Source organism: Lithobates pipiens, unplaced genomic scaffold (assembly GCF_037356315.1).
Source record: "Lithobates pipiens isolate NorthernLeopardFrog02 unplaced genomic scaffold, aLitPip1_a1.2 Scaffold_19, whole genome shotgun sequence".
NCBI classification, from domain to species: domain Eukaryota; kingdom Metazoa; phylum Chordata; class Amphibia; order Anura; family Ranidae; genus Lithobates; species Lithobates pipiens.
The window spans coordinates 83,978,899-84,006,092 of NW_027507764.1; the positions used below are offsets into that span (position 1 = coordinate 83,978,899).

Sequence of the window (27,194 nt, forward strand, 5' to 3'; positions counted from 1 at the left end):
TGTGTCCTAGGGAGTGATTCTAACTGTGGTGGGGGGGTGGGCTACCTAGGACATGACAGATCACTGCTCCTGATGACAGGGAGCAGTAGAGCCCTGTCATGTCACTAGGCAGAATGGGGAAATGCCTAGTGACATTTACATAGGCATCTCCCCGTTCTGCGGCTCCGTGACATGATCGTGGGACAATGGAGGACATCGAATCCGCGGGACCCATGGGCACGTTCACCTGCTAGCTCCGCCAATTAAAGGGGATGTACAGGTATGCCTATTTGCCCACTGCTGCCATTGTGCCGATGTATGTCGGCATGCAGTGGTCGGCAAGTGGTTAAGGTGGTCAATAAACTTGGTGCCTTATTAGCATTAAATTAGCCTTAGAACCTGCGTAATTCATATGTGTTCAGGTTTAAAGGATGAGGTGGCAACCCTACCCATACAGCGAATACCTCAACAACAGAACGACTCAAACAGCAATAAAAACTTTGTCAGATGTTATACCCCTTCCTGGTTCTACTAAGCATATTTCTTATTTTTGTCTATGCCTGTGTTGGAGAGATTTCCCATAATTTCTAGTTCTGATACAAAAGAAGAGGAAATCTCAGGAGTGTTGGTTATGTGTTAAGATGAGAGATTGAGATCTTGAGGAATGGAGACTTATATATATATATATATATATATATATATATATATAAGAGCAGCATACATGTGTGAGAACAGCATTACAGGAGAATGGAAAAAAAAAACTTCGTTCCTGTGCAGAATATACATAAATACATAAACACACAGGTGCTAGTAGATCACTACAGCGCCATCTATAGTTCGGAGTGCATAGTACATGCTGTTGCACTTCCAACAGCCAGTTGGGTGACAAGATAAAAAAAACTGACAGTGGCTCTAACCCTTTACTTCTCTAAACAAAACAAAAAAATATTTCTGGTTTAGATTGAGCTCTAAAGAGTTTACTGTAGTCAAAGGTAATAATTCAGGTTTGAGTGACATTTTTTACTCCTTTGTTACATATGAAAAAACAAAAATAATCATTAAAAAAGCCTAGACCCCCCATGTACTCAGTGACGGATGAGATAAGCTGGGAGCAGAGTAGTATAGGGAGCTGGGGGATGATTTCTAATGCTTGCTTCTACAAACCTCCTGGAAGTTTCCGTTTCGTTCAGGTTGACCTTGTCATTAATGAAATGTTGCCCTTCAAATGGGGCTTCCAGACGTTTGTGCTTATTTGCATGCTAATGAAATTTTACTGATGCATTTTGTAAAGCTACATTTTTTTTCCCTATGACTCAGCGTGTCCCTCTGTGACTCAGTTAATCCTTCCTCTAATCTGTGTCAGCTCAGCACCAAGAATTATGATAACGGTGACGCGATTGAAGCCATAGGCAATAAGACACGCTGGGACTGCGTTCTCAATCCTCTTTTTGCAGCAGATATGATAGAACTGTTGTCTTAAAAGGGAACTGTAAGGATGTATTGTCAATTTTATTTAATTTTACTTCAACCTCTTTAGAAACCCCCTTATTGTACTGCAGACGGGCGGCTCCTACAGGCAGAGCAACGTACCTGTACACCGCTGGCCTCTTCCAGGTACAGGGCGCACACATGCAACCCCCTGATTTTGGGGATTTTGTCAGCAGGTCCCAGCCAATAATTCATGACCGTAACCTGCTGATTGGCTGTGTCCAATCCCAGCCCAGAGCCCTATGTTGATAAACAACACATGGCTCTATATTGAGGGAACAATCTCTTTGTTTCTTCTACTTGCAAAGGAGGGAGGAACAAAGAAATTTTTAATTAAAAAATACTACATAATAGTTTCAGAGCTTCATGTCAGGTTGGAAAAAGACAGAAGTCCATCCAGTTCAACCATAAAAAATAAATAAAAAATAATATCATACAATCCCATATACTCACAGTTGATCCAGAAGAAGGCAAAAAACCCAGCAAAGCATGATCCAATAATTCCTTCCTTTTCCCCGAGAGGCAATCGGATTTTCCCTGGATCAACTTTACCTATAAATGTTAGTATCCAGTTATATTGGAAATAAAATAAAATGATATTCCCACCCTAACCAAATCTGTACATATATATACTGTGGCAAACACTGAAGGAATTATCAGAACCCAAATAAAGTATAAAATAAAGATAGTGCTGTGCTGTAAATTGAATAATGTGCAAATAAAGTGCAAAAGTGCTCGGTAAAAGATACACTTAAAATAAGCAATTCCCTTTGGTCAATATACATCGAATCCTTGAAAGTATAAAGAAGGCGTATCACATGCGCAACATATTCTTCTTCAAATAAAACAGTGATAAAATATATCCATATAATGTGCAAAATAAAGTGAAAAGAGTGCTCAATTAAAAATGCTACAAGATGTAATCCATATAATAAATGCATAGCAAATCCTTAAAAAAGTATAAAAGCGTATTACATGCTCATCTTATAGAAATAAATTCATATAAATAAATGAGACAAGACTTTTCATAGGTGAAAAAAACACAGATAAAAGTAAATAGTGTCCATAAAATATGAAGTGCAGGATGAATTGGTGACTGTATATAAACAGTGTTAGCAAAGAATAAAGTGCTGGCGCTGGTGACAACTCTCTGGCATGGAGTGTTGATGGCAAGTCACTTCCTGGCTTCTGTGCAGCGTAACGTGTGGATGTCCTCTTACCTTACCACTGTAAGGTAACAGCATGTGGTTAAATCTCTCTACTTGTAGTGTACTAATGAGGAAAGTTGCAGTGTCTGCATCCTTTAAGAAGTAACCCTTTGGGAATATCTCACCAAAAAAGTTTTTGTTACAAAGAGTGCCTAAAATCTGGGAAAACCAGTCAGCCAATCACACAAGCAGGAAATTACTTTTCTAGGGTTGGTCCATACACCAATTATGTACACACACACACACACACACCTCCAATGTGTCATATTGTATTAAAATTTACAGAAAATTACTGCACTGCAGATTAAAAACAAAGGTAACTTTTAATAACGTCATTTGGTTACAATATGGCTTGTTTAGCAACTGTTTATACCATTTGTTTGCTTACTATTTTTTCCCATTAAAGTGAAAACAACTCAAAAAAATGATATTTTTACTTTTAGTTATGAACATGACAGGTAAAGAAAATATAAGCAAATCATATATTTTCTGTGTAAACCAGAACTTCAAAAACAAATATTAATTTTGGGCTGAGGGCTAATATAGCATAACTTGAATATTGGTAGTTACATACACATATATATTTTTTCATATATTTTTGTGTATATTTTGTGCTTTTGTTCAGCCTAATAAACGCTCTTCCATTTAACATACAGAGAACCAGAACAGTTAAAAATGTCTAACATTGATGCATTATATTTTGATTTCCATCATAGCAAAATACACTTATATTTGCTCTTTTGATAACAGTGCATAGTTATTTCTGGAGAAAGTGGGGCAGGAAAGACAGAGGGAGCTCATCTCTTAGTCCAGCAACTCACTGTGCTTGGAAAGGTAAATACATTTTTTACATTTTTTTATATTGGTTTGTATCTGTTTGCTTGTTTTATTTTAACCGAAACGCCAGGAATTCTGACACTTTTTAAAAATGTGCAGGCAAAGTAAAGTCTGCCACTTTTATGGAAAATAGCTTTGCTACATTTGTGGAGCATCGCCGCTGGACCTTCTGGTTTCAGCTTCTTCAGCTGCAGAGTTGCATACATGTGGGCAGGTGGGGTAGTGGTATAATTGTTTTTTCATGTCCTCCATGTTTTCCCATGAACTCGGGCGCCAAGTGTTGGGTCATATGAAAGGCCTGCCCTGCGTAGGTTCTTCTGGGCTACGTTAGGCACTTGGTTACAAGGGACACACATGGGGTGCTTTTGCTCTGTGTCCAATCCATCAGTTCTCTGGGACAAGGCTGAGGCTGCTTTGGGGGGAATACTCAACCTTATGGCCCCTTTAACACATGTGGACCATTCATTACATCAGTTCAGTCACATTTTCTTTAAAGCGGAGGTCCGCCCAAATAAATAAAAGCCAGCAGCTACACATACTGCAACTGCTGGCTTTTAATAATAGTACACTTTCTTGTACTGGAGCCCAGTGATGTCTGTACCGTAGCTGATTGTGGTTAAGGGAACCCGGCAGTGTAACCTTACAGGTTCACGTCGGGAACCCTAGTGGCCTTGCGACAGGCGGGAGGAGGGGGCAGACTCCCAGAAGTGGGAACAGATACCTGTCAAAGACAGGTATCCTGTCCCCCCTCCCTCCGAAAAAGGTGCCAATTGTGACACCGGAGAGGGAGAGGAGACAAATGAGCGGAAGTTCCACTTTTGGGTGGAACTCTGCTTTAAAGAAAAAACGGATGAAGTTCACATCTGTTTTTCATCAGTTTCTCATCAGTTTCTTATCAGTTTTTTTTAACATCCACTTCCAAACCAAAACGGATGTAAAACTTGTTTGTCCATTTTCGTCCGTTTTTTTTTGTTAACGGAAGAAAAATAGGGCTTTGATCCATTAAAAAAATGGATGTGGACTAATGAGGATGTAAACTGATGTAAATGGATGATCATCCGTTTACATCCATTTTTTTTATAGAGATCGATTGACATCCATTTTTCATCGTCAACGGATGCATGAAAAAATGAACGGATAGCGCATGCGCGGCTTATAAGATGGCAGATGCATTATTTCCATGTCCCCATCTCTCCTTCTGAGGCTCCCGCTCTGCTCTGACTGCACCTAACACCATGGGAGCTGCACCAAATACTTTCGTATACAGCCCATGCATCCCATGGGTAAGATTGGTTATCAGAAACACATCTACCAACCTTACACCGAGTTGCAGCCTTCACAGCTCATGGAGCAGTTTCTGCTTAGGCCGCAATCCCTGGCTTCGGGTACTTAGATGACCTGTCAGAACCCACGGACCCACTAGCACTTGCGGATGGGTCATCCACAGGGAATTCCATGATGCCACAAACAGGGCCCACGGCGGTAGTCACTGTGGATGTCCAAGATATAAAGCTGAAGGCCCTGTTAAAAGATTTAACCCATAATATTACCAGGAAAGTGGAGAAAACATGAACTCAGGGGGGAAATTACTCAACTAGGGGAACATACAGATACCCTTAAAAATACATTTGATGAACTGGTGCAATATGTACATGTTCTGGAAGAAGATAATGCTGCTATTAAGCAACAGTCTCTCAAATTCAAATATAGCAGGAAGACTTGGAAAACAGGAAACACCACCAAAATCTACGGATCCTTTGAGTCCCTGAATCCATAAATGATAAGGAGATACTTTCTTATCTTTTGGGCCTGTTTGTCACCCTGGCCCCCCACATTCCAGATATTGATTGATCCTTGATAGAGCCCATACATCTCTGGCTCCCAAACCACCACCAAGTGCCAATCCCAGGGACATTATTCTTCGCTTTCACTACTATGTGAGTACAGGAACCCTCATTACAGCTACCCGTAACAGAAGTTGTCTGGACTACAAAGGTACAAAAATTCTAATCTTTAGTGATCTGTCACCTATTACTCTGGCTAAGCGATGAAGTCTGCGACCTGTTTCTACCCACTTACAAAATCAATCAGGTTGTTTATCATTGGTGATTCCCCTTTTGGCAGTCAGAGAAAATGCACACCTTTTTACAACCCTTCATGATCATAGGTGGAGATTTTAACATGTGCATATCCTCAACTAAAGATAGACACACTCTTTTCCAAACCACTCCACCATCTCATACCCATAAATTGTCCACATCTTGTCCAGCAAATTCATTAGATCCCATTACCTTTTTGACTCCTGGTGGGTTAAACATCCCACGCATAAGCAATTTATGGTTTATTCTCCCTCGGATAAACGCTACTCCCGCCTAGATAATTTCTTTGTGTCTGCCCCCTGATTAACACACTTGGTATCCTCTGAAATTGACACCATAACGTGGTCGGATCATGCACCCATTCTTTTTGTATTTCTCCTTGTCTGCTCTGACTAGTGTTTTTTCAATTCCACAATGGCACAGTGTCAGAGACTTCCACCCTATGGGAAGCCCGTAAGGCTTTTTTTAGGGGCGAATGTATCTCTGCTGGATCTCATTTAAAACGGGAGTCCACTCTCCAAAAAATGTTGTTACTTGACCAATTACGCACTGCAGAGATGCGCTTGCTCCTCTCCCTGCGGTGGGACGTCTACATGTTGTCTCTTTATGTAACCGTATTAAGTTTATGGACATAGGTAAGATCTCAAAGTCTATGTTCTGGGCCAGACAGAAATTTTATGAATATGCCAATAAACCCCATAGAATGCTTGTGCAAAAGTTTAAACACCGTCCTTGCCTCGCCATACCTGACTTCCTTCCACAATCTGATGGCATTCTGACTTACTGCCCTCATACTATGTCCAAGGTTTTAGGTGAAAAAGCAAAAGCACCAGGCAATTTCCCTGTCGCTGCTTTAATAATATGGGGCATAAACCTTTTTCCAGCATGAAACGCAGGCACAGCAGCCTTTTCAAATGAATGGGCTGCCATGGACACACAAACGCGGGCTCAATAGGGTAAACTAGGCCTAAGGGGATGCAGCAACTGCAGGGACACAGCCACTTGTTCTAATTTGACTGCTGTGTGGGTGAGCAGCCCCGATTGCACACTGTCTGTCCTCTGTGTCCCTATACAGTGACTTGGCCTGACTGTAAACTGAAATTGCACCTGGTGTCTCAAGCCTCATAAACTCACAGCCCATTAACAGTCTACTGGCCTCAGTGTCCATGTGGATAAAGCCTAATGGTTGCAAAAGCTTGTATTATTAACAGTCAATATTGTATTATTGAAAGTCTATAATTAACGTGGATACCGTGCGCCATTGTGTAAATAAGGTTTCTCTCTGGAGAAGTTAGTACAAAGCTTCTAAAAACTATGCCATAAACAAAGCTTCTTTCAGGTCTGAAATTTACACAGTAATGCTCTGGGAATTTTCACTGCAAACACAAGCCCATTTAACTTTAATTTAAAGGTGATAGAAATGATATTTGTTTTCCAATAATCTTTAAGGGATAATAATGATATTTACTTACAGCAGAAAGTCTTAAATATTGGAATTCTGTTACATAATCTTTGGAAACATCTCAACATCTGATGATGATTTTGATGTTTTTTTTTTTTGTTAATTTCTTGTTACCAAACCTTATTTAAAGGAAAGCCCAATTGCAGTAAAAAAAAAAAATAATAATCACAAGTTAATTTTTAATGAGATCTCCTGATCCAGGTATCGAGTTAAAAACTCCATTGAATATACAATGAGGGAAAAAAGTATTTGATCCCCTGATGATTTTGTATGTTTGCCCACTGACAAAGAAATGATCATTCTATAATTTTAATGGGTAGGTTTATTTTAACAGTGAGAGACAGAATAACAACAAAAACATCCAGAAGAAGGCATTTCAAAAAAGTTATCAATTGTTTTGCATTTTAATGAGTGAAATAAGTATTTGACCCCTTCACAAAACATGACTTAGTACTTGGTGGCAAAACCCTTTTTGGCAATCAGAGGTCAGACGTTTCTTGTAGTTTGCACATATCTCAGGAGGAATTTCGTCCCACTCCTCTTTGCAGATTCTCTCCAAGTCATTAAGGTTTTGAGGCTGATGTTTGGTAACACCAACCTTCATCTCTCTCCACATAAGTTCTGGAGACTGGCTAGGCCACTCCAGGACCTTAATGTGTTTCTTCTTGAGCCACTCCTTTGTGGCCTTGGTCACTTGTTTTGGGTCATTGTCAATACCCATCCATGAGCCATCTTAAGTGTTCTGGCTGAGGGAAGGAGGTTTTCACCCAAGATTTGACGGTACATGGCCCTGTCCATTGTCCCTTTGATGTGGTGAAGTTGTCATGCCACCTTAGCAGAAAAACACCCCAAAGAATAATGTTTCACCTCCATGTTTGACAGTGGGGATAGTGTTCTTGGGGTCATAGGCAGCATTCCTCCTCCTCCAAACACGATGAGTTGAGTTCATGCCAAAGAGCTTGATTTTGATCTCATCTGACCACAACACTTTCACCCAGTTCTCCACTGAATCATTCAGATGTTCATTAGCAAACTTAATTTGGGCCTGTACATGTGCTTTCTTGAGCAGGGGGACCTTGTGGGTGCTGCAGGATTTCAGTCCTTCACAATGTAGTGTGTTACCAATTGTTTTCTTGGTGAATATGGTCCCAGCTGCCCTGAGATCATTGACAAGATTCTCCTCTGTAATTCTGGGCTGATTCCTCACCGTTCACATGATCATTGAAACTCCATGGAACCCCAGACCATGGGAGATTGACAGTTATTTTGTGTTTCTTCCATTTGCGAATAATCACTCCAACTGTTGTCGCCTTCTCACCAAGCTGCTTGTTGATTGTATTGTAGTCCATTCCAGCCTTGTGTACTCTTAAAATCTTGTCCTTGACATCCTTAGACAGCTCTTTGGTCTTGGCCATGGTGGAGAGATTGGAATCTGATTGTATATTTGCTTCTGTGGACAGGTGTCTTTTATACAGGTAACAAGATGAGATTAGGAGCACTCCCTTTAAGAGAGTGCTCCTAATCTCAGCTCGTTACCTGTATAGAAGACACCTGGGAGCCAGAAATCTTGCTGATTGATAGGGGGTCAAATACTTATTTCACAAATTAAAATACAAATCAATTTATAAAAAATTTGAAATGTGTTCTTCTGGATATATTTGTTTCTATTCTGTCTCTCACTGCTACAATAAACCTACCAATAAAATTCTAGACTGATAATTTCTTTGTCAGTGGGCAAACTTACAAAATCAGCAGGGAATCAAATACCTTTTTCCCTCACTGCAACTGCTGCTTTGTTGCACTTTCAGAAGAGGCAGTCAGCAATGGCAGCCCCTGTGTTTCATAGATTATCTCACAAAAGTGAGTACACCCCTCATATTCTTGTAAATATTTTATTATATCTTTTCATGTGACAACCAGGGGCGTAACTATAGGGGGTGCAGCAGTTGCGACCGCAACTGGGCCCTGTGCTGCAGGGGGCCCATGCAGCCCCCTCTACATATGGCCGGCAGCAGCATAGGCAGCTAGGGGTACCAGTGCACCATGCACACGGGTGGCTGGAGGTGGAGGGTGACTAGCAGAGCTCCATGCTCGACTATCACACTTTCTGCTCTTTAGTTGTGCATTCCCCGCATGACCTGTGTCCTCGGCCAGCTCCTCAGAGTACCCCTCTCCTGCTCCATGCATTGCCACTCAGTCCAATGTCTGTTCTCCCCAGCCAGAGTCCCCCCCCCCCCCGAGTCCGGCACACACTGCACTGCATACTTCTCCCGGGTAAACAAACTTTAAGCACACAGATGCAGTGCAGCCCTATGAGAGCCGCCTCCCCGGAGGACACTGCAGGCTTGTCTGCCAGTCCCCCTCCTCCCCCGTCATACACAGATGATGAAAGGTCTTTCTGGGAGATATGCTGATCGCCCGTCCAGCACACTGGATGGAGCCCAGGCCAACATGGATGAGTGCGCGGCCTTCAGCTTGGTCATGGTGAGTGAGAGGACCCCATCCCCCACACACTATTACATACCCCCTCCATCTCCCCCTGGGGACAGGGTCCCCTTCTCACGTGGGGACAGGGACCCCCATCTCCCTTGGGGACAGGGACCCCTTCTCACCTGGGGGCAGTAACTTCATCTGCCCTGGAGAAAAGGACCTCATCTCTTCTGGGGATGGGGACCCCATCCTGCCTAAGGACAGTCCCCCAATAGGGCACCTAAAAATAAAAAAAAAACTAATAAAAAAAAACTACTGATGCCAGTGGTGGAACTACAGGGCTCACAAAGGTCATACCTGTGACCACGCCCTGGAGTTCCACCGCCGAACTCGGAGGGAAGGGCCCTGGCTGGGGTTCAGGGGGGCCCTTCATGGTTTCTTGCATCGGGGCCTTGAAGGTTCTAGTTACGCCACTGGTGACAACACTGAATAAATGACACTTTGTTACAGTGTAATGTAGTGAGTGTACAGCTTGTATAACAGTGTAAATTTGTTGTCCCCTCAAAATAACTCAACACACAGCCATTAATGTCTAAACCCCTGGCAACAAAAGTGAGTACACCCCTAAGTGAAAATGTCCAAATTGGGCCCAAAGTGTCAATATTTTGTGTGGCCACCATTATTCTCCAGCACTGACTTAACTCTCTTGGGCATGGAGTTCACCAGAGCTTCACAGGTTGCCACTCCTCCATGACGACATCACTGAGCTGGTGGATGTTAGAGACCTTGCGCTTCTCCACCTACCATTTGAGGATGCCTCACAGATGCTCAATAGGGTTTAGGTCTGGAGACATGCTTGGCCAGTTCATCACCTTAACCCTCAGCTTCTTTAGCAAGACAGTGGTCATCTTGGAGGTGTGTTTGGGGTCGTAATCATGTTATACTTGCAGCCCAGTCTCCGAAGGGAGGGGATCATGCTCTGCTTCAGTATGTCACAGTACATGTTGTTTCCTTCAATGAACTGTAGCTTCTCAGTGTTGGCAGCACTCATGCAGCCTCAGACCATGACACTCCCACCACCATGCTTGACTATAGGCGACAAGGCACACATGCTTGACACCATCTGAACCAAATAAGTTTATCTTGGTCTCATGAGACCCCAGGTCATGGTTCCAGTAATCCAGTCTTCAGCAAAATGTTTTCAGGCTTTCTTGTGCATCAACTTTAGAAGAGGCTTCCTTCTGGGATGACAGCCATGCAGACCAATTTGATGCAGTGTGTGGCGTATGGTCTGAGAACTGACAGGCTGACTCCTCCACCCCTTCAATTTCTGCAGCAATGCTGGTAGCACTCTGGATATGATGCTGAGCACGTACACTCAACTTCTTTTGTCGACCATGGCAAAGCCTGTTCTGAGTGGAACCTGTCCTGTTAAACCACTGTATGGTCTTGGCCACCATGCTGAAGCTCAGTCTCAAGGTCTTGGCAATCTTCTTATAGCCTAGGCCATCTTTATGTAGAGCAACAATTCTTTTTTTCACATCCTCAGAGAGTTCTTTGCCATGAGGTGCCATGTTGAACTTCCAGTGACTACTAGTATGAGAGTGTGAGAGTGATTTATACCAAATTTAACACACCTGCTCCCCTTGTAACACTGATGAGTCACATGACTCCGGGGAGGGGAAATTGCCAATTGGGCCCAATTTGGACATTTTCATGTAGGGGTGTAATCACTTTTGTTGCCAGCGGTTTAGATATTAATGGTTGTGTGTTGAGATATTTTTAGGGGACAGCAAATGTACAATGTTATACAAGCTGTACACTCACTACTTTACATTGTAGCAAAGTGTCATTTCTTCAGTGTTGCCACATGAAAAGATATAATAAAATATTTACAAAAATGGGAGGGGTGTACTCACTTTTGTGAGATACTGTATATGATAGGTTTACTTTAAATTGAAGTAGATTAATGGCTGTCCTACACAGAGCCCAAATTCAGATGGCTCTGTGCATAAACCAAAATATACCTGCACCATTCCTTCTCTTGGGGTGGTGCAAAATGGTGCCCTAGGTAGTGTGGCTGGCTAGCATTTCAATTCCAGGATCTGGCCTGTAGTGTATATTGGAGTGAAATATTAGTTGGTCATCAGTCATTTTAATCTTATTTCCTTTTATTGCTGAACTCAATTGTAGGAGAGAGGGTTTAGGGGTGCAGAATACCCCAAAATAGCATAAAATAGGACAGGTATTCTGATGTATTAACAAAAAGATCCTTACCCTGCCCAGCTGCTTTGCCCTTGGGACTCCGGCACATGCTCTGAGCTTGTGGACAAGTAGAGAGACACATTAAACACCCATCCTTTTTTGGAGAGAAAAGGATGGAGAGAACACTCTGGAATGGTGACCTAAAATGTATAATTTGCTAAACCATACCTCTGAACAAGGACCATTTGGCCAGCTTCTGTCAGACGAGCTTGCTGGAAAACCAGCAGCCGATTGACTCCCAATCAGCACCCTCAATCAATGATGTAGAGCACTGATTGGAGTGTTCTGGTGGGGAGGGGCCATCACAACAATTCAGCAGGGGAGTTCGCTGTACCAGCTTTGCATAGTTAGTACAGTGGATCCAACCGGAGCTGACAGATTTTTGCGTTCAACCCACTGGGTTGAGTGTGTACCAAGCTTAAGAAAACAGAGCCAAGAAAAAAGGTAAACAAAAGCTCAGGCTAGTTACAGCCTAGAAACAAACACATTTAATTAGAGACACAACAGTATAGGGCAGGGTCCCAACAAATACAATATATGCAAAACCTTCTGCATCATAGTGTACAGCCTTAGAAGGTGTATGTGCAGATGAACAAAGCTTGGTCTAAGTGATTCTAGTTTAATGCATGTACTGGTTTTCATGTTAGTTACTGTTGCTTCTAATTTTTAGGCAAATAACAGGACATTACAGGAGAAGATCTTACAGGTGAATAACCTAGTTGAAGCCTTCGGAAATGCCTGCACTATCATTAATGAGAATTCAAGTCGCTTTGGGAAATACTTAGAAATGAAATTTGCTAAGAATGGCACAGTGGTAGCAGCACAGATTTCAGAGTACCTGCTCGAGAAGTCCAGGGTTGTCCACCAAGCTATGTAAGTGCTGTACGCGATGTTGTGGAATTGAGTCAAGACCATGTCTGACTGCTGAAAAATAAAGAAATATATTAACAGCTCCCGTGTTTCTCTCACGATACCAACTTCATCCACTTTTTTCTTTTAATTTTGGAGTGGGGAAGAGTTAAAACCTCTGTCTAGAGGTAAAGTGTTTGTAAAGGCAGAAGGTTTGTTATCGTAATGCGTTCTATGCATTAAGATAAAAAAAACTTCTGTGTACAGCAGCCCCCTCAGCATTCCTAATACTTACCTGAGCCCCATCTCAATCCAGCGATGTTGCACGAGAGACATGGCTGTTCAGGACTCTCCCTCTACATTGACTGAGATGGCTGTTAACCAATAAGCCAATAAGTACAGAAAGGGGGCAGGGCCGGACCACTGCTTCGTGTCTAAATGGACACAGGGAGCTGCAGCTTGGCTCGGGTGCCCCCAGAGCAAGCAGCTTGCTATGGGGGAACTTAACAGGAGGGAGGGACCAGGAGTGCCGAAGGGGGACCTGTGAAGAGGAGGATCTGGGTTGCTCTGTGCAAAACCACTGCACAGAGCAGGTAAGTATAGCATGTTTGTTATTTTTAACAAAAATAAAACAAGACTTTATTATCACTTGAAAGTGTTACTAAACAGTAAAATCAGTCTGCATATGCAGTAAAGCATGCTTGTTATACTCACTGTGGAACCTAAGGGGCTAATCCTCTACATTGTGTAAAAAGGCTGTTTGATCCAGTCTTCTCCGTTCCACCCTTCTTCCACTGCCCCCAAAATTGTTTTGTTGATTCATTTCATAATTCATTTAATTTATTTTAATAATTTTCTAACAAATTACAAATTATCGGAATGATTCAAAAATTGGTCAAAATATGATTGGCCGATTTGAAGAATAGCTGGTTCTTAAGGAGTTGGCTGAGAACCCGGCTGTCCCTTCCTTAACAACTGATGAATGCCGGCAATAGAAAAGTCAGAAAAAAAGCATATCCCCCCCCAATCCATACCGGGCCCTTCAGGTCTGGTGTGGATTTTAAGGGGGACCCCACACCAAAATGTAAAAAAAATGGCCCCCATAATCCATACCAGGCTCTTATCCGAGCATGCAGTCTGGCAGGCCACGAAAGGGGTGGACGAGCAAGCACTCCCTCCCTCCAGAGCCATACCAAGCCACATGCCCTCAAAGTACCTTGTCCTCATGTTGATGGGAACAAGGGCCTCTTCCCCACAACTTTGGGTGGGGGTCTGCAGACGGGGGCCTTATCAGAATCTGAAAGCCCTCTTAAACAAGGGGACCCTGCAACTTCTACCTCCCCCCACCATGTGAATGAGTGTGGGGCATATAATACCCCTACCCATTCACCAACAAAGTGTAAAAAGTGAATAAAGACACAACACAAGGGTTTGACAATTCCTTTATAAAAAAAAAAAAAAGTCCCCCCGAAGTAGATCCATCGTCAATCACGACGACCACTGCCACCGCCGGACCCGAAAAAAGTAAAAATTATAAAAAAACTCCTACTGCCTGTTTGAAGATTGTTTGCTCTTCCGTCTGACATTTCTTAAATACCGTAGCTGACCTCAGCGTGTGACTCCACCCCCTTGTGATCACATTGACCCAGCATGCCCCGGAAAACTCTAATTAAAAAGCAGGGTGTGCTTTTTAAAAGTGGAAACCCACTAAATACACTTGTTCCTACTAGTGAAGGATCTAATATGCTATTACCGTGACTCCCTCAAAAGCTATATTCCTGCACCCATTCTTTGCAGATATGACAGAAGGAAAAGCCTCCTCTGTATCATTGCACCTTATTTTTTCCCAAGCAAGGCTTTGGAACGTCTATAGTAGGTGTGGTCACAAACACGACCAACAAAAATTTTATTTTTGTTCACATACACTGGAAAGTTGGAGGCATCACAACACCTTTTTTTTGTTACCACACAAATAGTTCCACAGTTTCTTAAAGGAAAATGGAGACATTAACTATATACTGTATTTAACAATTATTATTTACTTTTATTATCATTTTAGTAATAATGCTCGACGTTGACATGTCATTACTCTTCATGTTTTTTTTTTTTTTTCCAACAGAGGAGAGAAGAATTTTCACATTTTTTATTATATTTATGCGGGCTTGTCAGAGAAGAAAAAACTTGCCCATTATAAATTGCCGGAAAACAAGCCTCCCAGGTAACTCCATCAATTATAGGACGCATGTTGCCAAGAAAAGGCAAGATATTGCTTTATCCTGACTCTGAATTAAGTGCTAATCATTTATCTCTCCACTTTCAGGTACCTGCAAAACGAGCATATTAAAATGGTACAGGATTTTATGAATAACACATTCTATAAAACTCAGTTTGACTTAATTGAGCAATGTTTCAAGGTAATAGGCTTTACAATGGAGGTGAGTAGTACGGTCTCTTTTCCTTGCTATTTAAAAATGGCAGCTAACTTAATACATTTGTATGTACACTGATAAAAGGAATATGTGTGTTATTTTTTTCATGTAATATAAAATATTAAAAGAAAACAAAATATTATTTTATGAGGATATCATTTATGAACCTGTCAGCCAGTTTATACTCTTAAAAAGAACCTGATTCCTCTGCTTAGAGAGAACCGTCAAATCAGAACCTCTCTATCACACAGATTCTGTCCTGCTCTACAATTGTGGAAGTAGTGGGTGGCGAAAAAATTGCGAAAAAATTAGTACAACTAATAACTAAGGCTGGCCATTATACATTACATTACATTATACGATTTTCTTATTCAAATTCCTTTAGATTTACCTTCAGCTCTGTAGTGCAAGGGCCTGCCTGCATACACATTGAAAGTGTTTAGGTTGGAGCTCATATTACATAGTTTTGGTAAATCTAAAGGATAATTGTACAAGAGATTTGTATAATGTATGGCCAGCCTAAAGCCAGCCATACATGGTTCGGAAATTTTTTGAAAAACTAACAATCTTCTAATCAATGATGAGAGAATCGTGTGAGAAATATAATCGAAAAAGAAAATGCGCATGAGCACAATAATAGAAAATTCCCGGAAAGAAAATAAAATTCCCAGAAAGAAAAGAAGATTCCCAGCCATAAAATTTATGTAGCAACAGGAGGTGAAATTGAAAGCTTGGTTGGTCAAATTTTGAAATCAATGGTGGCGCCATCAAATCACAAAAAGGCACAGAATTGTTTTTTTGAAAGAAGATTTGTTCAGAATTCAACCCATGTATGGCCTTATGCGGCAAACCTTTTTTTTTCTTTTTTTGGTATAATTTGGAGAGAAATTACAACACCTGTAAGGTTTCTTATTGCTGACTAGGTGACTACAAGTGCAAAGTGGAGTTGCCTTTAGTAAATAACCTCCAAAGTCTCTTTTTATTTTGGGCCGAATTCTCAACAAATTTTCTACAAGTGCAAAGTGCACTTAAAATTGCACTGAAAGTGCAGTTGGAAGTGCAGTCACTGTAGATCCGAGGGGGACATACAAGGAAAATAAAAAACAGCATTTTAGCTTGTACATGATTGGATAATAAAATCAGCAGAGCTTCCCCTCATTTCAGATCTACCCCTCAGATTTACAGTGACTGCACTTCCAAGTGCACTTTCAGTGCAATTTCAAGTGCACTTTGCACTTGTAGTTTGCACTTGTAGTGCAAAGTGGATTTGCCTTTCGTAAATAAACCCCTTTTTTTTTGATAAACCTGGCATTTAGCTGATTTTAACTGAAGACTGAATTTGGTTTTAATACTCAAAGCAAGGAATATTAATATTAATGCAAATGTAAACTGAATGCTACAAACTGAAACATCTCTAAATTACATGTATGGTAAGTATTGGTCAGTGTTAGAAATAGGAAAAAATATCAGCCGCACTCCAATTAGCTCTTCTTGCAGTTTCACCACTCCTGGCTTGCTCACAAGGATAAGGGAAGGACTTCCACTATCCTTGTGAGAAAGCCAGGAGTGGTGAAACACATCAAGGAAGGTTGGTTTTGGGTTGAAGGTATTACTGTACGCACTGTAATACAGGCTGTGATGGCCGGCACTCAAGTTGTCCATGTGCAGGAGGAATCGGGTTTGAGCAGCTATGGAATTGTGTGTGTTCCCGATGGGTCAGTCTTGTTATAAGTACTCTGCCGATTTATCCTTGTATTCCAATGACATATTTCTAATTCCACATCCTGTTTCGCAACCACCATTCATGAAGAGATGAAATGCCATACTAATTATAGATCCGTTAACAAACATGTTGTGATTGTGTCCAATTTGGTTACAGGAGCTAGGAAGTGTGTACAGCATTCTTGCCTCTATTCTAAATGTGGGGAACATTGACTTCACTTCAGTGGCTTCAGAGCACCAGATAGACAAAAGCAACATTGCCAACCCATCAGTACTTGAAAACTGTAAGGGTCTTCTTTTTCTTCTCTATCATGATTTGCACCTACTATGTACTTGAAAATGTCTTGATTTGGAAATGCTTGTGCCAGGGACTTAACCAGTAGCATGCTTGCATAGCCTGGGTAGTCAATGCACGCCATGGAATGGTCAGCTAGCTAATGTCTCGTACACACGATCAAACAATCCGGTGGAATCTGCCCGTGTGTAGGCACTGGCGGACTTTTTTTACCCAAAAGTCCGGCGGACTAAGAAAGTATTTTTGCACTCCAATCTCTCCGCCGGACTCCGCTGGATAGTCTGCTACGTGTGTACATGGCATAAGATGCCCTTGGGCAATCAGCTGTTGATTTGATCTTACTGGTGCATCCTTCTGCTGGTTCCTCCCTCTTTTGCAACCTGGAGCTGTTCCATGGTCCTTCTGCACTGCTGCTGTTGGTTACGGTTGCATTCCTTTTCACCTCCTGTGCCCAGGTGCATGTTCTGGCATTCTCTATATGTCATCACGCATGTTGTGCAGCAGGAGGTTGAGAAGGGACACACCTGTGCATCAGCAGGTGTCGAAAGTTATCCTGATCGGTCCGATTTACTAAACGTGTTTTCATCTCACACATTGCTTGTTGTAAAGTTTATATAAGTAACTATTTTGCCATTTTTAAATGAATATACAGTATATATATATATATATATATATATATATATATATACACTGTATATATATATATATATATATATATATATATATATATATATATACACTGTATATATATATATATATATACACATATATATATATATATATATATATATATATATATATATATATATATATATATATCTATAGCATCAATAATTCACATATATATTTTGTATATTTACATAACTTGCTACCCTTGAGAAGCTTACAATCTAAGGTCCTTATCTCACATTATAGGACCAATTTAGACAGAAGTCAATGAAGTATGTCTTTTGAGTATGGAAGGAAGCCCACACTAACTCATCCAGATAGTGTCATGGTTGGGATTTGAACCCATGCCCCTAATATTGCAAGGCATAGCTATGTTTCTGTTCTCGTTTGTGCTGACCTTGCTAGAACATCACCTAGCTGTGATCTATGACTACACATTTGCATATTGCTTCAATTGTGTCTTGTTAAGCTTTTTATTTTCTGGCTAATCCCCGGTTTAAGCTTCTGAATCCTTATCACCGTCTATGTCCCGCACTTTTGACTTGCAGCTGATTTACCATGCATTCTCTATGAGCATTCTGACTCATATACTCTGATCCCTACAGTAGGGCTATGGCTATGTTTCCCAGGCTGTAAAATGCACCAGTACCAGTGTAGACTAAAGCATCCTTAAAAGGTGGATGTTAAAGGTGAAGCACAGTACAGCATTGTTTATAGAGCTTGGAATAAAATCTTACTGGTAGAAAAGTCTAGGCAACAATGGGTCTCTATTAAATTCTTTGTAAATAAACATTCATACATTTGAAATACATACACTATATTACCAAATGTATTGGAACGCCGGCCTTTACACGCACATGAGCTTTAATGGCATCCCATTCTTAGTCCGTAGGGTTCAATTTGAGTTGGCCCACCCTTTGCAGCTACAGCAGCTTCAACTTTTCTTTGAAGGCTGTCCACAAGATTTAGGAGTGTGTCTATGGGAATGTTTGACCATTCATACAGAATGCTTCCTAAACCTTGTGGACAGCCTTCCCAGAAGTGTTGAAGCTGTTATAGCTGCAAAGGGCGGGCCAACTCAATATTGAAACCTATGGACTAAGACTGGGATGCCATTAAACTTCATGAGCGTGTAACGGCAGGTGTCCCAACACTTTTGGTAATATAGTGAATTTTTAAAATCTTTTTTCACCTGTCAAATGATTTGTGTTTTTGTCCAAAAAAAAATTTCAGCTATAGTTAGTGCTTTAATTCACCTTTCTTAATCTGCATATTTATTTTGGTGCCAGCGGGGCAGCACAACAGTAAATGGCATCCTCTGTATATACAAGTTTACTTTACCCAAATCTTTATCACAGGCAGATTTCTGAAAGTGTCAAAGAAGTAGAGCACATCCGATTTTCATCCCATTAAACACTCGGTGTATTGTTTTTAGTCAACAGCAGCAAGTTAGTCTTGATACTGCAGCTGTGCTTCAGCTCCTGAGATTTGATACATATTAACATAATGGATTCTGATGGAACAACAAAAGAAACGTCACATATAAAGAGCGCTCCTAAAATACTGCTGACACCTCATCACACAGTTTACAATTCTATAATACTATTTTTGGCTGTAGGAAGCTTTTTTAATAGACGGTCTAAGTCTGCAAGAATGCATGCTAAAATGCACAAGAAGTATTGCCTGAGCAAAAAAAAAAAAAAATCCCCAAATTCCTTATACTTTGCAACAGACCAGACCCAGGGTGCTGAATGATACTTTAAATGGGTTTCAGGTGGACGGGTCTAAATAAAGCCTGCTAAGCGGGTCTAAATAAAGCCTGATAAGAAATATTGTGATTCCCGCATAAATATCTTATCATACCACTGTGTAGGAAATCTTTGTAATACGCTCAGCCCCCTAATGCAGACATTACAGGGTTTTCTTTTACAGTCTCGGTGCACATGCGCAGTAGGAAACGGGCAGTGAAGCCGCAAGGCTCCACTGCCTGTTTCCCTTAGTTAGAATGGCGGTGCCCGAGAGCCGAGGGATGGGTCGATCTCGGGCGGCCAACATCGCGGGCACCCTAGCGGTAATCCCGAGTCTGGCTCGGGTTGGGATTTTACTGACAGGAGCGGTAACCCCGAGCTAGACTCGGGATCGCATCGCTGGATGCAGGGAGGACACAGTGAGAGTTACTTACCTTGTCCCCTGGATCCAGCGATGTCCTCCGCGCTGTGTGAGCGAGCCGTCCTCCGCTCGATTCACAGTGCCGAATGCCGCTGAGCTCCATTCCCTGCGACGTTACGGCGCACGGGAGCGGAGAACGGCGGCAAATTCAAAAAAGTTAAAACACACAAAACACACACAGTACTGTAATCTTACAGATTACAGTACTGTATTAAAAAATACACACCCCCTTTGTCCCTAGTGGTCTGTCCAGTGCCCTGCATGCACTTTTATATTATAAATACTGTTTTTTCTGCCTGGAATTTGGAGATTGTCCATAGCAACCAAAAAGTGTCCCTTTTTCAGTGTTTTAGGATTTGATTACATTATTGAATATTTTTTATTATTCTTTATTATATTATAAACTTTATCATACCCGGGATGTCTGCTAGACTCTGGTTTGAACAGATTTAAGAGAGTTGTTCCTAAGAATTACAGGACTACAAAATAATAAAAACGCCAAATTTCCATGCAAAATAATTGTACCGCTTTCAGAACCTAAAAGCAGACTGAATCATACCTCCAGGGATGTTAAAAAAAAAAAAAATCAGCCGGCCCACCGCTTTAATGTAAGGTGCTGTTTGGTATGATATGCTTTATAGAAGCATCTTTCTAATAAACTCTGTCCTAAGGCCTGAGGACTTATTTGGTATGCCCTATGTTATAGAGGTGCACCAAATGGCCCTAAACTAAAAGTTCAGGATGCGCTTGGCCAAAACCAAAAATTACAGTTTTTAATATATCTATTTATTTCAGGTACTTATATAGCACTGTCAATTTATGCAGTGCTTTACATATCATAGCTCTGTCAATTTATGCAGTGCTTTATATATACATTCACAGCCACCCCTACCCTCAAGGAGCTTACAATTTAAAGTCCTTAACTCACATTCATACACATACACACACACACACACACTAGGACCAACTTACACAGGATCTAATTAACCTACCACATGTATTTGGAGTGTGGGAGGAAACCAGAGTACCTGGAGGAAACCCACAGAAGCACGGGGGGGAACATGCAAACTCCAGGCAGGAAGTGTTGTTGGGATTCAAACCAGTGACCCTTTTTGCTGCTAGGGGAGAGTGCTATCCACTACACCACTGTGCCGCTCTGAGATTTAGTGCCTTGCAAAAATATTCACCCCGCATTTTTCGTGTTTTGTTGCTGACACAACCTAGAATTAACAAAATAACTGAAAAAGTCAAAGTGCATAACTATTCACCCCCCTAAAGTCAATACTTTGTAGAGCCACCTGTTGCGGCTATCACAGCTCCAAGACGCTTTGTATAAGTCTCTATGAGCTTGCCACATCTTACCACTGGGATTTTTGCCCATTCCTCCTTACAAAACTGCTCCAGCTACTTCAAGTTGGATGGTTTGTGCTTGTAAACAGCAATCTTTAAGTCTGAACACAGATTTTCTATTGGATTGAGGTCTGGGCTTTGACTAGGCCATTCCAACACATTTACATGTTTCCCCTTAAACCACTCAAGTGTTGCTTTAGCAGTGTGTTTGGGGTCATTGTCCTGCTGGAAGATGAACCTCCACCCTAGCCTCAAATCACACACAGAGTGGTACAGGTGTTGCTCAAGAATATGCCTGTATTTAGCACCATCCATCTTTCCCTTAACTCTGACCAGTTTCCCAGTCCCGACTGCTGAAAAACATCCCCACAGCATGATGCTACCACCACCATGTTTCACTGTGGGGATGGTGTTCTTTGTGTGATGTGATATGTTGGGTTTGCGATAGACATAACGTTTTCTTTGATGGCCAAAAAGTTAAATTTTAGTCTCATCAGACCAGAGCACCTTCCTCCATACATTTTGTGAGTCTCTCACATGCCTTTTCGCTAACTCAAAACGTGCCATTTTGTTTTTTGCTGAAAGTAATGGCTTTCTTCTGGCCACTCGGCCATAAAGCCCAACTCTATGGAGCATATGGCTTATTGTCGTCCTATGTACAGATATTCCAGTCTCTGCTGTGGAACTCTGCAGCTCCTCCAGGGTTACCTCAGGTCTCTGTGCTGCCTCTCTGATTAATGCCCTCCTTTCCCGGTCTGTGAGTTTTAGTGTGCGGCCGTCTCTTGGCAGGTTTGCTGTTGTGCCATGTTCTTTCCATTTGGTTATGATAGATTTGATGGTGCTCCTAGGGATCATCAAAGATTTCGATTTTTTTTATACCCTAACCCTGACTTGTACTTCTCAACAAAATTGTACCTTACTTGTTTGGAGAGTTCCTTGGTCTTCATGGCAGTGTTTTGGTTAGTGGTGCCTCTTGTTTAGGTGTTGTAGCCTCTGGGGCCTTTAAAAAAGGTGTGTATATGTAATGACAGATCATGTGACACTTAGATTGCACACAGGTGTACATCATGTCACTAATTATGTGACTTCTGAAGGTAATTGATTGCACCAGAGCTTTTTATGGGCTTCATAACAAAGGGGGTGAATACATACACACATGCCAATTATCCATTTTTTATTTCTGTAAAATTGCTTTATGTATATATATTTCTAATTTTACTTCACCAACTTAGACTATTGTGTTCTGATACATCACATATAATTCAGATTCAATTTTCTTTTTCAACTAAAGGCTGTAACGTGACAAAATAGGTAAAATAGCTAAGGGGGTGAATAATTTTGTAAAGCACTGTATAATTTAGATTAAAAAAAACTGTGAACTAAAGACTCTATTGTACCAAAATAGGTAAAAAGCCAAGGTAGGTGAATACTTTTGCAAGGCCACATGCCCCCTTCCCTGACTTCTCTGTCAAGATCAATGGCACATCTATAAGTCCGTTTCCACATGCCAGGGTGCTAGGGGTAACCTTAGACTCTGAACTGTCATTTCAGGCCCACATCCAATCCATGTCCAAATCATGCCGCATTATCCTTTACAACATTTCCAGAATACGCCCCTTTTTAACTAATGACACCACCAAGCTTCTAATTCACTCCCTGGTTATCTCTCGCCTTGACTACGGAAGACCACAGATTGTACAAAAATCCTGTGACGATAAATGCAGTGAATACTGCGATAATCATGAACAGTATAAATGTGCTGTTTTTCTGTGCAATAAATTATAATCTATAATGCTGCGTATTAAAACAATAAACCTGTGTGTCTATGTTAAAACAATGCTGCGTAAATGATATGTATAACAATAAACTATAGCAGTTCTCTGTGAGTATACTGTCAGTTCTAATGTGTGTGTATCCACCACGCACACAGAGAAATAAAACAACAGAGGAAAATGCAGCAACACTTAAACTAGAATCCTCAATGAAATTCTCCAATGAATGTTCTTCGGGTGTGTCATTCAATTCTTTCAATTCTCCCCATGCTCTTACCTTTATACAGCAGAAAATCAGCTTACATCAGTCAAAGGGTAAGGTAATCACCACCGATCCCTCATAATAGTGGATGTTCTCTTACGTCTTATGGCTCAAATAAACCAGTGCATTTGCGGTATTCACATATAGCGATCATGTATGAGGAATAGAGGAAAGGTTTCCATAGCGTAATATGTTAAATCACTAATACAATCTATATTAAGAGCAGCCAAATGTACACTTACAATGTAAAAATGAATAGAGTGGAGAGTCTTACTATGTCGGTGACTCTCTATGCATTGCGTCACCCCACGTGCCTTCATCAGGAGGACATGTGTTGCAATGCATAGAGAGTTACCAACATAGTAAGTATATCTGCCACTCTATTCATTCAGATTTTGTACAATCTGTGGTCTTCCCCTTTGTTTGCACAGCGTCTTTGCACATTATTTACTGCACAGCATATTCTCTGCACATTTTTGCTCTTTTGCACATTATTTGGAACTGCCATTTACCTTATAGGAACATATCAGTGGTTTGTTGGGCAAGACGGTCACGTTTGGCACAACACTGTTATTCCTCACAGAATATTTGCAATTTTGCACACATTTGTGTTTTTTGCACAGCTTTTTAGCACAGTATCTATTTGCACATATTTTTTTTTTTTTTTGCACTGTTAGTGATCCATTTACCAGTTTATTTTTAGTTGCACTTATCTACTCCATTTTAATATGAATTTATTTTCAGTCATTCTCGGCACCTTTATCGCAAGAAAAATGCATCCCTTTAAATCCTATGTATGTCTTCACACTGGTTCATTGCGCTTTTGCTGTGGTGTTAAAAATCTTGCTTGCTGCATCTTTGGTCAGTTAAAAAAAATGCACTAAAAACTCCCTTTTCCATTGAAATGCATTGAAAACGCAGCAAGAACACATCAATAACGCACATGTTATGTTTTTGATAGGTTACATGACTCAAAAAACACATGAAAAACACACCATAAGCACAGTAAAATCGTAGTAAAAATCAACTCTCTACTTCAGCCTCTACCCACTGACTCCCTCACTGCCCAGGAGATTGCTAATCACTTCAAAAACATGATTGATACAATCCGTGATGAAATCTCCACTCTACAGGTATCTCCCCCAGTTAAGACCCCATTACAACAGGTACAATTGACACTCCCCTTATTCAAATCTGCTACTACAGATGAAGTTGCTAAACTCCTTTCTAATGCCCACCTAACCACCTGTCCCCTGGACCCTATTCCCTCTCAAACACTACGGTCGCCCTCTGACTCTATCCTACCTCTCTAACTCACATCTTCAATCTCTCCCTCACCTCTGGCATTATCCCCAATGCTCTAAAACATGCACTGGTCACCCCCATACTTAAAAAGCCGTCCTTGGACCCTACCAATCTTAACAATCTACGGCCTATCTCCTTGCTCCCCTTTTCCTCTTAACTCCTTGAACGCCTGGTTTACAACCAAATGAGTGACTACCTCATTAAGAATAACCTTCTTGATCCCCTTCAATCTGGATTTTGTCCTCAACACTCCACAGAAACGGCTCTTTTAAAACTCACAAATGACCTACTAACTGCAAAAACCAACGGACACTATTCTGTACTCCTACCTCTGGACCTTTCAGCTGCCTTTGACACGGTTGGCCACCCCCTCCTCCTCAAAAATTTTTACTCCCTTGGTCTCTGTGACTGTGCACTTCAGTGGCTCTCATCCTATCTATCCCAACGCACCTTCAGTGTCACTTTCAATTCTACTTCTTCCACTCCTCTTCCCTTCTCCGTCGGGGTCCCCCAAAGTTCTGTTCCTGGACCTCTTTTACTTTCAATCTACACCTCTTCCCTGGGTCAGCTCCTCACGCATCACTAACTTACAAACATACATATCTGTCTGGATGTCACACCACTTCCTCAAACTCAACTTGTCCAAAAACAAACTTATAATATTTCCACCCCCATGTGCCTCTTCCCCTGACTTATCTGTCAAAAGCAATGGCACAACCATCCACCCATCCCCACATGTTAGCATGCTAGGTGTTATCCTGGACACTGAACTCTCCTTTTGGCCCCACATCCAATCACTTTCCAAAGCTTGCCATCTCAACCTCTGCAACATCTCTAAACTATGTCCCTTTCTAACCAATGAAAACCACAAATCTCCCGATTCACTCCCTGGTTATCTCTCGCCTTGACTAATGCAATTCCCTCCTCACTGGCTTACCTTTAAATAGACTATCCCCCCTTCAGTCCATCATGAATGCTGCTGCCAGACTCATCCACCTTACAAACCACACAGTGTCTGCTACCCCTCTCTACCAATCCCTCTATTGGCTGCCACTTGCCCAACAAATTAAATACTAACAATAAGTTACAAAGCCATCCACAACTCTGCCCTCAGCTGCATCACTAGCCTAGCCTCAAAATACCAACCAAATCGTCCTCTTCCTTCCTCCCAAGACCTCCTGCTCTCTAGCTCCCTCATTACCTCCTCCCATATCTGCCTCCAGGACTTCTCCCGAGCCTTGCCCATCCTCTGGAATTCACTACCCCAAATCTGTCAGACTGTCTCCCAAATTATCCACTTTTAGGCGATCCCTGAAAACGTTCCTCTTCAGAGAAGCCTATCCTGCCTCCATCTAACAATTGCACTATCTTCTCCATTAGCTCATCCCTCACACTTTTGTATAACTTGACTGCTAGATTGTAAGCTCTAACGAGCATGGCTCTCTGATTCCCCCTGTCTTGAATTGTATTGTAATTGCACTGTCTGCCCTAATGTTGTAAAGCGCTGCATAAACTGTCAGCGCTATATAAATCCTGTATTATAATAATAATAATAGTAAAAATGCTGCAAAATTGCAGTGAAATCATGGCAAAATTGCAGCACAATTGTGGCAAAATCAGGTGCGTTTTCTGCACCATTATTGGCACCTTTTTCTCTATCGGCAGAATGCATAAAACACATTTTTCAGCCGATATGTTTCGGCCAATAAAAAATTCAGTGCATCACTACTATTTTATAATACCAGCTTACATCAGTCTTAAACAGGCTATACATGGGTCAAATTCCAAAAGAATTCTCTTTTTACGAAAATCGTAACTAGGAATTTCCTTTCAAATTTCGCACCATTAGTGGGCTGCAGCAACAGCTGATTCTCGTGCGGTCATTGAATTTGAGTAATCGGGCATGTTGAAAATGTTTGGAAAAACAAAGGAATTTCTAATCAATGATGGGAGAATTGTGTGAGAAATATACCGTATATACTCGAGTATAGGCCGACCCGAATATAAGCCGAGGCCCCCAATTTACCCCCAAAAAAACTGGCAAACTTATTGACTCGTGTATAAGCCGAGGGTGAGACATGCCTGTCCATCCCTGTGTGTGTGTCCGTCCATCCCTGTGTGTCCGTCCATCCCTGTGTGTCCGTCCATCCCTGTGTGTCCGTCCATCCATCCCTGTGTGTGTGTGTGTCCATCCATCCATCCATCCCTGTGTGTGTGTGTCTCCATCCATCCATCCATCCATCCCTGTGTGTGTGTGTCTCCATCCATCCATCCCTGTGTGTGTGTGTCTCCATCCATCCATCCATCCGTGTGTGTGTGTGTGTGTGTGTGTGTGTGTGTGTGTGTGTGTGTGTGTGTGTGTCCAGCCTACCTGTGTCCCGAGCCTTTGTCCCGAGCCTCCGTCCCGTGCCTTGCCTCCTTGCCTCCGTCCCGTGCCGTGCCTTGCCGCCGTGCCTTGCCTCCGTCCCGTGTCGTGCCTTGCCTTGCCTCCGTCCCGTCCCGTCCCGTGCCGTGCCGTGCCTTGCCTTGCCTCCGTCCCGTGCCCTCTTCGTCGGCACCTCGGCGGCCATTGTAAAATTCAAAAGCCTCCGCCTTCGCCTGTGA

General features: G+C 41.7%; 1 protein-coding gene across 3 annotated transcripts in view; it reads left to right on the plus strand.

Moving 5' to 3' along the window:
• The window catches only part of MYO3A (myosin IIIA), a 312,814-nt gene that overhangs the window by 128,343 nt on the left and 157,277 nt on the right, over nucleotides 1–27,194 (plus strand). For all 3 annotated transcript variants that reach the window (XM_077490990.1, XM_077490992.1, XM_077490991.1), the window contains exons 13-17: nucleotides 3,426–3,509; nucleotides 12,439–12,641; nucleotides 14,737–14,835; nucleotides 14,938–15,052; nucleotides 16,926–17,052. In XM_077490990.1, the coding sequence (XP_077347116.1) occupies nucleotides 3,426–3,509; nucleotides 12,439–12,641; nucleotides 14,737–14,835; nucleotides 14,938–15,052; nucleotides 16,926–17,052 (628 nt within the window). The remainder of the gene's footprint in view (nucleotides 1–3,425; nucleotides 3,510–12,438; nucleotides 12,642–14,736; nucleotides 14,836–14,937; nucleotides 15,053–16,925; nucleotides 17,053–27,194) is intronic.